Here is a 16,312-nt window from a genome sequence, read left to right on the forward strand (position 1 = left end):
ATAGACTAAACACACAAACATGCACGTACATGTAAGCAGACATACACACTTGAAAGCTGGAGGTGAACAACCCTGGCCCAACAGGTTATCAGATTGATTGTACTTAAAAATATCGTTGGGCTAAGATTCACCTTTAAAAATGCAAAGAGTCAGAGACCTGAATCAACTGAGAAAATAGTCAAATTAAACGACCAGAGTTGTCCACTTTCACTTCCAATCAAGTTTCAGTAAAAACTTTCCACATCCTTCCTGTCTGCTTTTCAGTAAGATGACTGATGTTTACTCACATCCCCTGAAACATCCAGTAATTCAGTGTGTGATGCACGTGTGTGGGATTCCAGCTCACTTTCACCTCGATTTCCCCGTTCATCTATTACCACCAGGTGATCCGAGGTTGGTCGGGGGTCACAGGTCAAGGATACCTTGTTTTTTTTTGTTCCATGGTGACAACCGTCAAACAGCTTCTTTCCTTGTTAGCACAGAAAAAACTTTAGACTTGATGATTCAATCCTAGTGTTTTTCACATGGTTTTGCCTTGATCAAATGCAGAACATACAGTCTGGTGTTTTATGGCTGGCCCAAATGTGTTCTTCACTTTCAGAAAGTTAAGGCTTTATTTTTCTTCCTTGGTTATTGAGACCTTAAAGACAAATTATTTTGTCTTGTGTTGGTTCTTCTATTCAGATTCTTGACATTAACCATCCTGGTGATCCATAGATTTAGACTTTTGACAGTACGTTCTAATTTTAGGACCTGCCTAATGCTCCAGTGAGATGTTCGTGGAACAATCATTCAGACTTTGTGTGCTGCACTGATCGCACAGTGGGCGGGGTCAATATCTATTTGACCTATAAGTATCTGGTAACACGATAACAACATGCGTGTTTAGCACAAACAAAGAACTCTTCATCATTCTGTCCACTCAGCCTTTTCTCTGGTAGCTGGTTTTGATGGAAGGTCTTGTTATCCCCTCGGTTTCGGTGAGAAGTGAACTGTGAAGTTGTTGCATGCCTATTGGCTGTTTGACTGATTAATCAAGTTTGGATCTGTTTTCCATCATGCACTAAACACCCATGTCAGCAGGTGACCACAAATTTGTCCATGTCTCTCCTGGCCTTGTGGACTGAAAGGAGAAAAGAATGTGAGGTGTTCACATTTTTCTGTATGTATGTTCGACATTAACAAACTACTGTGTGGATCCTCCTGTTCCCCTCACACTTAGTTGAAAACTAACGCTGCTATGAGCCTGAGAGCTGCTGTGTCGTCACTTCCTGCTGTCATGATAGCTTTTGAAGAGGGTGTGTACCATTCATACAGAGAACTGTTTTCACTGTAATTAACTCAAGGTGTAATTATAATATATAAAATAGTAAAAACAATGGTAAAGCACTAATACTATTTATGTATATGGATACAACATAAGCTAACAGTCCCTTTGTATTGTTACTGATGCAGTTCAACAGTTTTTCCTGTCAGAACTGAATTATTGATATCACACAAGTCAGAGCCAGAATTAACATTAACAGAATTTGAATTGATGTACAATCAGTGATATCACTTCGATTCGTTCAACAGTATTGTTCAATACTAAGGTGTATAGACCTGGAGTAACTGATGGACCAGGGTTAAATTTGTGTTACGCTTATGCACCTCTCATAGTGGTGTTGAGTTTCTGCAGATATGCATAGGAGACAATTAGTGCTGGTGGTGCTAATGTTACGAGTGTATGGACTGAACATTATTGGTGAACGAAATTCTCCTATGAGAAGCTGAAGATCAATAATTAGTCACAGATTAGTATGTGTGCATTTTGACAGTATTTCTTTTTACATTTGTTTAAACTCATTGCACTTAGTGTAAAAGTCAAACTTGTTTTTATTTATGATGTCATTTAAGTTTGCAGTTCAGCATTTGTTTGGTTTGACTTTATTTTACGTGTTCTTTTTTTTATTATGAAATAGTTATAGCATCAGCAGCATTTACATGTGTTTGATGGCTTTACTACTTGAACTTGCAAGTGTTGTGCTTGTGAGGTTGAGGATGTGTGCATGATTGGTATGAAAACTTGTAACTTATTATCTTGTTTCCTGAAAGCTGTGAGAAATTCACCAAATGTCCAAATGATTTCTTTTTCAATCCTGTTCTGTGACACATTCCATTGCCATACTTAAACTTACAACTTTTCTATGTTCCAAACACCCTTGTTATTCCAATGCATTCATAGTTTCAAACAAAGTCATTATTTGAAGCCAAGCAACTGGATAATTTCTTGATGTATAGCAAAAGCTGCTCTGCAGTACATAACAGTGTGTCTGTGTTTTGCTGACACAACGCTGTTTTTGACCTGTGACCATGTTGTTTCACTGACTCAGAAAAGAAGCTCATTTAAGAGGGACTCTTGTATATTATGTAAAGAGAAAAAAATGATCCCCATTCTCTGTCAGATGTAAAAAGAAAGCATAACACACACTTGTCTGGCCATTGTTGCATGTGAAATAGTTTGTTTTGTATATTTATGGTATTAACATGAAATAAAATTTGAAAGAAACTCACATTTTTTGTCTGCTCTATTTATCATTTGAAGTTATTCTCCAGAAATTACGTGAATCTTGTTAATACAATTTTGTTAAAGGTGTTTTCTTAAAATCTGTGGCATGGGTTACTGGTTTCTGGACTGTGGCTGTTTAAATTTTTTTTAACAGTTTGGGAAAATCAACTTTTATTAAACTTTTTAACAATAAAAAACAAACTTGTGATTAATGTGTCCTGTGATGTTGGAATTAGCTGTGTTCTGCTTCCTACCTCTGGATGGCAGCATTTTCTCAGAACCGGAAGGTCGGGCCAATCGCTTCTAAAAAAGTACCATTCCGGCCGCAGTACAACGCACAAATTAATATGCAGTTCTACTTCTGAACTCATGGGGGCAGTATCGCGTAACATCTTTCAACTGTATCGAACCTTCAGGGAAGAAGAAGACTGACCAACGGACCAATCACAGCCCACGCTGTATGACGTCAGCCCTCCTCCCCCTCACGTAGCTGTCTGAATGAACTTGGTTCTGACTCTCCACTGACTGAGGAGTTGGCAGCGAAGCTGCTGCTTCCAGTAAAGGTGGAAATTACCGTATTCTTACACTGAAGGCTGAAATATCCGTTTCCTGATTCCCCATGAGAGTGTTTCCTTGTTAATGCTAAAACTATTAATCCTTATACATGCTAATACACACAACAAGCTATCTAAGAGTGGCCATGTTGAAAGATTGAAGGAACTCAAATAAAGGCTGAATATAAAAATGTAATCTATCACTATCAATCATCATTTTTTGGGTGACACAACAATCTCAACGGGCTGAATGTCTGCCATCAAGAAAATCATGCAGTAGTGCTCCAACTACTGTAGTTGCACACATCAGGACCGTTGAGACAAAGTTACAACTTTTCCACAGACACTTGTCACTAACAGCCCTGAGCCACACATTTCATTCTTGGATTTACAAACAGTAGCACACAAAAATCACTGATGTATTTTCTACATAAGGCCTGTTTTAATTGAGTACAAAGCAAAGGCTGTATCTCTTAACACACCATAAATGTGACATAACATGCTGTTACTCTTTTGTTAATGTAACAAAAAAACAGCCGGACATTGAACTTTTTGACTAAAGCATGTAAAGACTAAAAACACTTTCTTTCTTTTTTTTTTGCTTTCAATCCAAACTCATGCCATGATGTCACTGTACAGTCTCATCCTTTCAGTCAACTCTCTCACAGCAAACACATTAAAGTTGAATTATTGCACATATTAAAAATGGAACAAAAGCAATCACATGGCATTTACACATTTTCTGCAACTTGAAAAAAGTTTGATAGAAAATAAATGAAAAAGTAGTAAACAAAATACATGTGGTGTGAAACTGATTCAGGATCGAGTGCAAAACAAGGTATGGGCTGATGTCTTAGAATACTCCAAATGTACCAAACTGACACCTGACCTGACACTTTATTATCACAGTGGGCAAGTTTTGTGTTCATCTGATAAGATCTGAAATTTTAACTCACTTTTTTGTGCTGTGGAAATCTTAATACAGTGTGCCAGAAGGTAGTTTGCTTTATGTTGCCGTGTACAAACTTCTCCCCATGAAAGCTCATGCAAAGAAGACGTCTTCTCCCTCTGCCTTACGATCGGCTGCTACTGACCCACGAACAATTTATTTATGTGCTATTAAAGTGAAAAATGCCATAAATACTGTATTTAAAACATACTCAGACACAGAACAGGGTTTTTTTCCACGCAAGCTACTGCCGCTGTCTTTGTGCTTCTGCTTGACAGGTGGGGAACAATTATGGAAGACAGGAAGTCCAGAGACCTGGAAATCCCGCCCCCACTTCAGCAACTGCAGCACAATTTGGACTGGAAATTCTATCTGTCCTATGTGACACTCTCTCTCTGTCTCTATCTCTTTTCCTTGCCCTGTCTCTATCCCCAGTATATTTCCTTTCCCGCCCAACCGGTCGAGATGGATGACTGCCCTCCAGAGTCTGGGTCCTGCCCGGAGTTTCTCCCTCTATGAGGGAGTTTTTTCCCACCACTGTCGCTTATGCTTACTCTGTTGGGTTCTGTTGGGTTCTGTTGCCTATTGGGGATAGGATAGGATGTCGGCACGTGCACACACAGCGGTTCCTCTCTCTCTCTCGCTAGAGCGGTTCTTTCGTGTTTTTTTACTGCCTGTGGGACTGAAAGGACTGTAATTTCATCTGTGCTATATATCGTGACAATAAAGTTGACCATGACTATGTGTGAGCTGTTGTTGGGTGTTTTACTGGACACATCTGCTAGTATTCTGTGGCTTGTTGAGGTCTGCAGGTGAACTGTGTGAATGAACATTGTTACATCAGAGCCTACACACATTTTCACTGGCAGCGTCTAATCTGTCCACAACATTAACAACATATTAGTTTAACACATCTGTTATTTCAGTACAGTGGTTTAAGGCAAGACTCATTAAAGAAATAAACAGTATTTTGTTCAAAACTAGTGGACAAACATACAGAACACGTTGCTTTGCTTCCTGCTGCATCAGAGCTTTTCTGGCAGTCCAACCTGAAGGTGTAGAAGGTAAAACATTCATTTCCTTCATCATCAGGTAGGTTTCAGCAAATTTCAGAAGCGTATGCCATGCCTAAAGATAAAGGAAGTTATCTTTTCAACAAGCAGCTGATTTTATACAAGGTATAATAAAGAAAATTAGTCAGAGAAATGTCTGTCCTTCCACTGAGATGGGCAAGTCTCCATGTGTTTCCTGGAGTTTAAAGTGAAGTCTTAGAGGAGGCAGATCAGACTCTTCCCCTCCTCGATCTCCTCTTGGACTTTATCGCTGGAGGTGGCGATCTCCGCCTGTGCAGACAGAACAGCACATAAGAAGCTTGCCAGCGTGCCTCCTATGGCTGCGTAGAACGCCCAGCCGAGGGAGCAGAGAGCCGGCCTGAAGGGCAACGCCTCGGGGCCGCAGTAGCTGATCACTTTCTCAGAGCCCCAGCCGGCAGGATAGAGCATGAGGCCCACCATCAGCAACAGGCCTGGGGGGTGGAGGACACAATGACATGAAGCGTTTATGTTAGCAGGGCTGGGAGCACAAACACTGCAGCTGGTCTCTAATGACGATTATATCAGCAGTGATCAGAGGAAAGACACCACTTGACTGCCCCTACAGGGATGTCACGTGATGATAGATTACCCACTTGACAGACATGTTCAGCCAAACACAGCTGTGGGAACATCCAAACTCCAACTGGGGAAAAGTGTGGTGGAATGTTTCGGGATGTTTCCAACTCATACGCTCAGTTTCAACATGAAAAGTCAATAAAACAGCGAGATTCCCCGAAGGCTTGATGCGTCACAGATTCCAGATTGTTAGCGTAGCTTCAGTAGCGAGTGAGGTGTAGCTGTAGTTCACACATGGTTGAGTTAGGTTTTTCAAGCTGTGTCATTGGAACATTAACAATACATATGTGACTTTTTTATTTATGATGTCTTTTGTTTTCTACTGAAACTTGTGCACCAATAGGCAGCGAGCATGCAACAAATAAAAGAGCATATGTATGAAATCATAGTATGAGTTTTGCATATCATATGCTCACACCTTTCACGATCAATTATTTTTTCAACACAGTTACATTTATTTGGTTTTTACTTTGGTACTTTTGAAAAATCGTGGTTGATCTCCATCTTGTCTGTGTTATTTCCACTGGACATGCAGTATATAGTTTATTAAGGACAAACATTAAAGCCTTGGAATTATTTCTATTGTTGTCAGTTTATGTCTAACATCAAGATATATTTGAAAATAAAAACAAGAACTTCAATAAAACTTTTTAAAATGAAGTCACAGTATATGCTACCTAGCTAGCCCGATTGTTTAAATCCTTCTGATGGATCTTTCTTTCCATGTTTTTATTACTTAATGGCAACATGCAGAGAATGAAAATTATTTCTGAGAGTGTGGTTGAAGTGGTATAAAAATTGAGTTTTATTTTACTGCATCATCTCCATCCACCTGCTGGCTCACCTGCAATTGCTTGGAGCAGTCCGCAGATGTTGAATATACTCTTCTTCAGGATGCTTTGGAAGCAGAGGCTGAAGATGGAGATGCAGGCCACTAGTCCGAGCATTAAAGTCCCTGCTGCCAGGAACAACATGGCAGCCTGCCAGAAGCCGCTGGCCACCTCTCCGAACGTCCCGGCGTAGGGCCCACAGCTCACCCCGACCCCACGGCTCCCGATGCGAAGGCAGCGACTGTACAGGCCGAGAGACGGACGGAACTCCCTGGAGTCCCCTCCTGCCCCGTTTTTTGCGCTGGAGTCTGACCGAGGGTATCCCAGCAACCAATCAGGGCTCATGAAGGCAATGAGCTCAGCAAAGGCTACTACAATGCTGAGCAGCGTCCAGAGCATGGAGCGGCACGTGACAATAACATGGCACATGGCGACAGGCTTTTGTAAGATGGTGTAGTAGTAAAAGCAATCCTTGAAGTTTCTCTCCTTTCAGTGACAGCACACTGATGCTAGTAGGGTTAGATGTCTTTCCTTAAAAAAAGGGAAGGTCCAGCAGATGCTGTTGAGATCCAGATGTGTTGCTGAACTTATCCTTCGAGCAGAAGCTTCCCCTCCTTCCCCTCTGTCTTCTTAGCTGTTTTTTCTGTGAGGTTCTGGTCATCTCAAACACCTACAACGCACCAAAGCAGCTTCCTTCAGCCATGGTATCATCTTATTAACGCACCTACAGACAGAAACACATGAGATCAGACACACAGCTGCATACATGTGAAGACAAAGAAGGAGAAAAAAGGGACACGGCAAAGAAGGATGAACAGAACTACACTTCCAGATGTGTGCCGGAGCAGTCGGCATGAATTAGACACACAACAGAGATCAGACTCTTTTCACTGAACCCTTGATTACTCAAGACATTGTGCATTTGATGGTGAAACATGTCAGACCTTCACTGTTTCAGTACACACACACACACACACACACTGGAGCACCATAACTCAGATCATGATTTCAATCAGGACTTGAATAAATGAAATACATTAGAAGGAGAGGTTACTGCTTTCATTAATGTATTTTATGATGTAATGATTGATGCTGCAGTAATTAATAAATAAATCTTTGTCCCGTCAAATAAAGTCTTTGTTCTTCATTCAACAAACTTGATTACAAGCAACTAGTAACTTAAAACAGATGAAAGATGCAGAACAATCCTCTCACTGCGTGTGTGTGTGTGTGTGTGTGTGTGTGTGTGTGTGTGTGTGTGTGTGTGTGTGTGTGTGTGTGTGTGTGTGTGTGTGTGTGTGTGTGTGTGTGTATGGTGTTTTAGTGTATAGGTTTTAATCAGAGTGACTGTGGTACAGTTGCTATGTTATGATCTCGTTGCTGTGACCACACCGGCCACGGGGAGTTTCTCAGAAGTGTGTAAGTTCACGATCCTAAATTATGACACACACAGATAAGTATGTGGACTCCGACATCTGGATGAGTCTCAACAATGAAGTCAGGACAATCCTACTCCAGTCCAGGTGGTGAAGACAGCCTGTGAACCCAGATTAAATACTATTTTTAACTTACACTATCTTCATGCAGGCAGTTTGTTTCTTCCACCCCAGTGCAAAGGTGGAGAAATGAAACACACCCATGCTGCTCGTTGCACTAACCAGACTGAATCATGGGAAGCCCCCACTGGCAGGCCTCACCCTCTAGAAGCCTGGTGGGTGGAGTTTGGTCTACAAGGTGATTCAGCTCACCTGGTCTGGTGTCAGGGCAGACTGTATGCTGTTGGCATTCAGTCAGTGTCTGCCTGGTTTACATATGTTAGGAGTGTGTTAGATGTTCTTTACCTGAAGTGTTCATTTAGTGATGTAAAGTCAACATATTTCTACATGCATCACATCTAATCACTTGATTTGTAATTTCATATCAAAGGGCACATAAAGAAAACCAATGACTACACAATCACTGGTTATCTGTTAGTCTGTACGGATTTAAATGGGATGATTATAAGGTGAGTTTAATTGTAAGTATAGAATAATTATGCACACACACACACTGATGGCAGCTTGAGGACTTTATCTGCTTTTTTTGGTTTACTGCAGTATGTGCTTGATTTTTTTTTTAAATTAAGATTCTGCAAAATCTACCTGAAACAATTACCTGAACCAGGTGTGTGGGTAGGAGGTGTGTAACGGGAAAGAGAACATTGAGGTTTAGGGTTGATTCAGTACGTTTGTCCATTCTTCAACATCCTGAGAGTGTTTAACATTTTCCCTAGTTAGGAAAGACCTACAGAAGTGATTTCTGGATTAGTCAGTTTAACAAACATGGATAGTTGTCGGGCCTTGATTGAGGTGTGTTTGCTACTGAGGGCTATTGTAGTTGTGCTTTGTCTAGCCCTTACAAATCACCAGTAAGTGATACTTAGACTGGAGACACATCCTTCAGTGAGCAAGAACTCAGTCAATCCAAGATGTAAATTCTCCACAGATACGCTGCAGCAGGATCATTTCTGCTGGAAAGTAAAGGTACCTTCGAAGGACTTAAATTCAGTTCTTTAATTTTATGAGGTCAAACAAAAAAAAAAGTTTGCCTTCATTGTACTCGAGTGAGGGCAAAAATCTCAAAGGAAATATCTCAAAAACCTGACTAAAAATACCCAGATATATTTGTAATGGTTAATGACAACTCTTGTTTTTTGGAAGTGTCTACTTTTAAGCATCTCCAGTCTGCATCTGTTATGAGATGACCTATAAATAAGGCTTTACTTTGGTGCACTGTAGTACACATAAATGGGGAGAGGAGGCTGCTCCCTGATTGCTATCGCTCTAATTCTTAGGGAATGTGTCATTTTGGGGGTGATGGAAAGTTGAGTGCACATTCATTAAGAACAGTAAGTCACTCTGATGGCCTGGGGGGAACATGCGTGGAATTAGGTTACCCCCCCTCCTCTAGCCTCCATTTGGGATGGTAAATCATCCCATCACACTCTATGGAGATGTCTGATATTATCCAAGTCAGTTCAGGGTAACACTGAACGTCTCAAGCAGTGGTTCGTCTCACATCGGGGTCCACTAGGAAGCAACACAACCGGGTCACAATAACAAAGTCACAGGCGTGACAACATCCGTAGAGGTGGTGTAAGATCTGAAACACTTCAGATACAGGTTTGAGTCGGTTCAACGAGATCCCGTCTGTCTGCAGTCACTGTTGTGTTTCTGGAGTTGGAATCCGTGTTAAGGATTGTGCTTTGTGCACGGGTTTGAGTCTCAAGTCTGACACTGATGCCTATCTGCAGCACCGCCAGCCAAGTTCTTCTCATTCCATCTCATCTCATCAGGGGAATGTCTCCATTTGTAATCCGCTTTATTTGCTTTCTTACATTTTTCTATCCATCTACCCCCTTTTTCAAAAGTTTAATTTATCCACTCTGAAAAATACACTGTCTACATATATTTACTCAAATGAAGATAAACTTTGGAAGCTCATCTCAATTACAAAAGAGATGAGAGGCGTTATATCAACAGGATAAAGGTGCAACAGTGTGACTATCACTCTAAGCTGAGAGGGAAATGACAGGAATAAACAGGAAGCAAACAGGAAGCTTCAGTGTGTGTCTGAACGACTCTGATGCAGTCATGCATTGCAAAGATGACCTCTCAATAAGCTTTCTCTCTACACTACCAGTGCTAACTCTAATCACAACCCCCCAAGAAGACTCACACAGCATAACCCCCACCCTCCCCCCCTCAACACACACACACACACACACACACACACACACACACACACACGTTTCCACTAAAAGATATAAAAGGAAAGTCTTTATAAAATTACACATGCGTTCATGCAGGGAATTACAGCCATACAAAAAATGCATATACAACATAATGAGGTTGTTGAAGTGTTTTTGAGAATGGTTTGAGGTGCGCCCTGTTCGATTATAGTCCTTGACTTTATTCCAGGCATCCTCACAAACCGCAGCCCTCCTTATGATCATGACAGCTTCAACTCTGCAGTAGTTTTGGTTTCTGTATGGAGTTCTGAAGTCAGCAGTTTTACACTCCATCCAAGCAGGTCGTGGTGCTGTCAGGATGACAATGCCTTCAGGCACGGAGACTAAACACACCTTATTGAGGGAGTCGGCGGCCACCTTGTGTAATCTCCCCCGGCTCTTCCAGGAAATCTCATACCTCATCATGACTCTCGGTAACTCAATAAGAACTGGCTGGGACTTTTTCTAGAGCACTACAGGGTGGGTTATTTTGTACAAGTGTGGCTCAAGGTTCTTGATCTTTTCTAAATATGCCTCTCACAAATGCGTCTTCATGACATAACTATTAATGTTGAAATAACTTGAAATTCTGTGCACACATGTACACATACGTGTGCTTGTGGTTTCCTAGTGGTATGTAGCGTCTGTCTGTGAGCACGATGCAAATGTGCATAATGAAGTTAAAAACAATGCGATCAATACTCTCGTTTACGAGGTCTCAAACATGAAAATGCTCAATCGGGATGTTTTTGGTGAGGTACAGATGTTCTGTGTTTCAGTGCTGAGGGAGGATTATTTCACACTTCACAGCATATGAAATACAGAATTATAGAGTAGAGAGTAGAGTAGAGTAGAGGGGAACTTCATTGATCCCTTGAGGAGGTTCCGTCAAGAGATCAATAAAGCACACAGAAAAAGCACACAGAAAGTAGTACCAACACCTAGTAAGAATAAAAAATAACCCACCAAGAATATACAAATAAAAAGGCATAAATAGGCATAGGAAAAAGTTAAGTGTTTATAGTGTTTGTAGTATTTTTGATGTATTATGTGTGTCATCCCTCAGCTCTCGTGTGGACTATCTTCTTCTTCTTCATCTCCCCCAGAGAGGAGTTGAGCAGTTTAATGGCTCGGGGGATGAAGGAATTCTTAAGTCTGTTGGTCCTGCATGTTGGGAGGTGCAGCCTCTGGCTGGTCAGACTTCTCAGGATTATAAATTATGACTTAGTCATAACCCTCAGATTAAGGCGCTTCGGGTGAGAGGTCTCTGTCTCCCAGCTGTTTATGATAGATTCATATCTTTAAACTGTAGGATCTTTGTTACTACAACTCACTGAAGGAATCACTGACATTCATCATATCCAACACTGACAGATCGCGGAGCCTAAAGCTCCCTTCTTGAGTCCTTCATGGCGCAGAGTTTGACTGATGATAGAGCAGATATGCTCCATCTGAGCTGGACCTGCTCCTCCTCACGCTCTTCTCTTTCCCTGACATAAACCGAGCCACACAGCATTATTTGTATGCAGTGAAGTAGCGAAGCCAACTCATACGCAGTTTCCAATCTGTTATGCGTTATGCCAACATGAACCATCGCCTCTGTGCTGAGAGGCAAACTTTCTTTAATGGATTCTGCAAAAATACAATCCGCTGGCCCACCGCCAGAATTGAGGATGACAGGTTTGGCTTTGAAAGGTTGTTGGCCTGTATGCTCAATAAAAATTTCAAAGCTCAAGACAAACTGGTGAAAACGAGGCATATGTGGGTCAGTCGGTTGGCCGTTAGTAAGGAACGAGGGTTTCTGAGCAGTATATCTGGAGTAATTGGTCTGAGATATCAGCAAAGGCTCTGGGAGCATGCCAAGCTGCTGAGGTAATGAGCGCTGGCCATTGTAGCATGCTGCAGCGGGGGGAAAGCAACCGAGGACTGGAGGTGGGTGGTGGAGAGATCTAAAGCACAGTTGACCCAGATCGGTCCATAAAGGAGAAATTTGGTGCAACCGTGGTGAGTTAGTGAGAAACAATTCCATTCAAGGACATATAAGTGTGAGTGAGCTTGTCCCTTATTTTTAGAAAAGCAAAAGTATATTTTATCTGGATCACCTACCGAGAGCAGATAATAACCCCGACACACACGCCAAACTGGCCTGCTCTCAAAAAAGGTCATCCTTGAACCTCAAACCTGCTGCGGCAGATCTGGTCATGCATCTGCACCGGCCAGGAGGAAGGCCTTCAAACCACAACCACATGAGAGGCTGTTTTAGGACTAGTACGGCACCATAGAGCGTGAGGCAGGATCCAACATATCCCTCTTTTATAAAAGAATGTGAAGCAACAGTACTTTGGGTGAAGGGACGAGTGGAGCAGGGAGTACTTGAAGACTGAGCAAACAACCTGTACAGGGAGGAAAAGATCACACCCTCTGCTCCTTATTTCCCAATCAATTACCCCTTGTGAAGGCTTCGTTCTCTGTGTTTCGTGTCGTGACACGGTGATGTAACGACAGCAGGCAAGACGTAACATTAGCCCCAACTGAGACTCCCAAGCCCCGAGGTGATGACTCGTAAAAGTTTACCACAGTTTGAATCAACGGAGAAGCAACTCCGAGCTCTATTTGCCTGCAGCAAAGTCATTTTTTGGGAACTTGTGAAACCCAAAGCATGTCAGCCATCAGAGGTGGAGAGAGAACAAAGACTTTCAAGGAGAAAGAGACAACTTACACACAGAAATAATGAGTTGTACATCACACTTTAAAAATCTGTGGCCTCGGGGAAGCAAACATCCACCTGCTCTCACAACGTGATTCACGCCAACCACAGGGAACAGGATAGCAAAAACACAGCGCCATGTAAGTTAAACAAGGAAGGAGAGCAAAGAGACAGATGAGTTCAGGTTCCGACGGTAACTGTGAAGCCTCCTCAGTCCTCTCAGATATTATGAAAGTCTTTCTTGCTATCCATAACCATGTGAGTCACTGCTCTTTGAGCCCTCCATAAGCAGCAAATAGAGTTACAAGAGGAAAAATAATGTTTCCAATGGAGATGCTCGCAAAACAATAACTTCAAGACTTCTAACTTCATCCAGTGAGTGATGATGGCCATCAAATTTATATTTAAAGCTTGGGATTTATTTTACAGTCCCAGATTAAACACGATTAAACAATCCAAGCTGTAAAAAAAAAAAAAAATTAACCACTCTATTCTCTCGCCACACATTACAAACGGATGAAGAAAAGCCAGCCAGTTGTAGCTTCCAATTGCAACCGGGAAGCCCAGGCTTTCTGACGACAATAAGACGTAAACAAGTCAACATGGAGGAGCACTTTCACACAACACAAACACACGGACGTAACCAGCCAAAAGACGTCAGCCTGAGCTCATTCATCCAGGGTATAACTGCATCAAAACGCGTGACTTCCCCAGCACACATTGGAGTGAATGTGTTTGCGTGTTTGTGTGTGTGTGTGTGTGTGTGTGTGTGTATCTGTTCCCTCTTCAGTTCTCAGAGACATGTCACCATCAAGAACAGAATGCATTCCCTCATTCTTGAAGACGGGGCCGCTGTGGCCCCTAACCTATTCAATCTGTGCCCCTCACGCCCCACACTGACTCTGTGGCGGCGGCCCCACAGATTCTGACGCACAAAGCCTCAATGTGACCCTCACAATTCACATGCACAAAGACAGGCATGTCCCGGCCTCTCCCCCCACCCCCTCCCCCCTCACTCCCCCAGCCGCCCTGGTGGTTTCCAAGAAGTTGGTGGAGACACTTTAGCTCTCTTCTTTTTCTGTGCCTTCAGTGTCGAAAGGATGCATTTGGTGTTTAATGGCTGTTTTCTAGCTGTTTATACTTCATGTTTTACTTTTTTTTAATCACAACATTTTTCATGTTACCTTAGACTGGAGAAACAACAGTGAATATACACAAAAATGTTACCTTAGACTGGAGAAACAACAGTGAATATACACAAAAATGTTACCTTAGACTGGAGAAACAATAGTGAATATACACAAAAATGTTACCTTAGACTGGAGAAACAATAGTGAATATACACAAAAATGTTACCTTAGACTAGAGAAATAATAGTGAATATACACAAAAACACTGAGATAATGGAGTACAGTACAGATTATTCGGTCTACAGTTATATCAGAGCCTCCAAGTAAGATATTTCATCCTTTCCAGGTTGATTTTTGGTATTTGTACAGGAAAAACGGCCTAAATGAAATCATAGAACCATAATAAAAAAACAACAACACCCCTGACAGCTGTGTGAGGTGGTAAAGAACAGATACACAACTCTATACTGGAGACTCGACCCTTAATAGTGAAGTTAAAAGCATATAAGAGCAGATTCCTCCCATTTTACCCACTCACACTGATCCATACATTCACATTAACTAGTTCACTTGTTGCCAAAAACCTTTTTGAGGACAATCACACTAAATCTCCCACCACAATAGCCTGAAGCTGGCTATTCTTCTTTTTGTTGAGCCCCGTGGGTGAACTCCCTTGTCCTTGAACTGAGCTGGAATAAACACTCAACGTGTTCCTGGTTTTGTTTAGTTTCTGATGCAGCACCACTTCCCCTCTCAGCGTGGATCCAGCGGAGCGCTCCGTGGGTGGCGCTCTCCTCCCCGCGCCTCAAGGACGCGGGGTTGCGGTGGGGAAAGAGAAGGGCAGTGCTGCGTGGACACGCGTGACAGACGGCTTATTACACGTTATTTATGTAGTTATTTAGTACGGGGTCCTATCATAACAAGCTATTCAGAGAGGAGTGAGTCCAACTGCTGCAGGATGTTCTACCTGAACTCACACAGCGGTCAGGATCGTGTGAGGGGTCATCACGCGAGTTCAAGTGATGAGAAAGACACACACACACACACACACACACACACACACACACACACACACACACACACACACACACACACACACACACACAATCCAAGTTGGATTGATCCATTTCTGCCAAACAAAACAAGCGCGACTGATATGAAATCCGTGCGTAAAAGCAGCGACTTACTGTGGCTCCTGGAGCAGAGGTCCCCCCCCCCCTTCCCCGGTGCAGGAGGAGAAGCTGTCCTTTGTTTCTGAGAGTCTTGATCATTCCCCTCAGAGGCGCAGCTTTCATTCAACTGCTCTCCTTTTTTTTTTCAGACTCCTTCCTTCCTTCTCTCTCCAAGAGCCATCCCACATCCATCTGACGTCGCCCTCTCGCCTTTTTTTTCTCTCTCTCTCTCCTCCCTCCCCCCCGTGTCCCTTCCCCTACCACGTTTGTGGAACACGGCTAAGGACGAAGAAGACTTGGCGATCAGTCTTTTCATACTTTCATTGCCCTTTATTTATTTCCACATCCTCCTCCTCGAACTGCAATCCAACTCCAGATGCGGACCAAACGCATGAAGCGTAAATCTTATGGTGATCCATAAATCACTGTGCTGCTGTTAGTAGTGAGCTGCCTGACAGCAGACAGTCGTAGTAGTCCACCTTGATCACCATCAGCATCCATGTAAGGCAGACATCACTGATTACAATCCATTAATTTGTGATGCTTTATTATTTAATAAGCAATCCCAAGAATGAGCTTTAAATGTGTCACGTTGGTGCCATAAAGTTACCCCTATATCTATAACTCATCTGGAAATGTTCCTGATGGATTTTCCCCTTAGGAAGAGAACTAAAGTAATACTCCATTTTAATCAGCCTGCTCATTGCAGATTTGAGATAATCTTACCTCAAGTTCCAAAAATGAAGGCTTTAGAACAGCTGGAGGAAGTTTAATCTTCACTCATTAAGTTTTTACTCTGAAGGTGTGTAAAAAAATGTGATTTCAGTTTCAATATTTTAATTCTCCAAGTGTCACAGGTGTGATCTGGAACCAAATATTGTACACCAGGGGAGAGGTCCACATAGTTCAATTCAAAAATCCTTTGAGGGTCTTTTATATCATTTTGAAAAACACACCTCATAACTTACACACTAAGTGTTATA

The 16,312-nt window shown here is 42.2% G+C and overlaps 1 protein-coding gene across 1 annotated transcript; it reads right to left on the reverse strand.

The window, feature by feature from the left end:
- Positions 1-5,317: 5,317 nt before the first annotated feature.
- Positions 5,318-15,464, reverse strand: LOC137592804 (LHFPL tetraspan subfamily member 2a protein-like). Its single transcript, XM_068311222.1, has 3 exons — positions 15,345-15,464; positions 6,566-7,275; positions 5,318-5,576 (listed from the first exon to the last, which is right to left on the reverse strand). The coding sequence occupies exons 2-3, from the start codon at positions 6,978-6,980 to the stop codon at positions 5,320-5,322; spliced, it is 672 nt and encodes a 223-aa protein (XP_068167323.1). The 5' UTR covers positions 6,981-7,275; positions 15,345-15,464; the 3' UTR covers positions 5,318-5,319.
- Between the last annotated feature and the right edge of the window lie 848 nt (positions 15,465-16,312).

This window comes from Antennarius striatus, chromosome 3 (assembly GCF_040054535.1).
Source record: "Antennarius striatus isolate MH-2024 chromosome 3, ASM4005453v1, whole genome shotgun sequence".
Lineage (NCBI taxonomy): Eukaryota > Metazoa > Chordata > Actinopteri > Lophiiformes > Antennariidae > Antennarius > Antennarius striatus.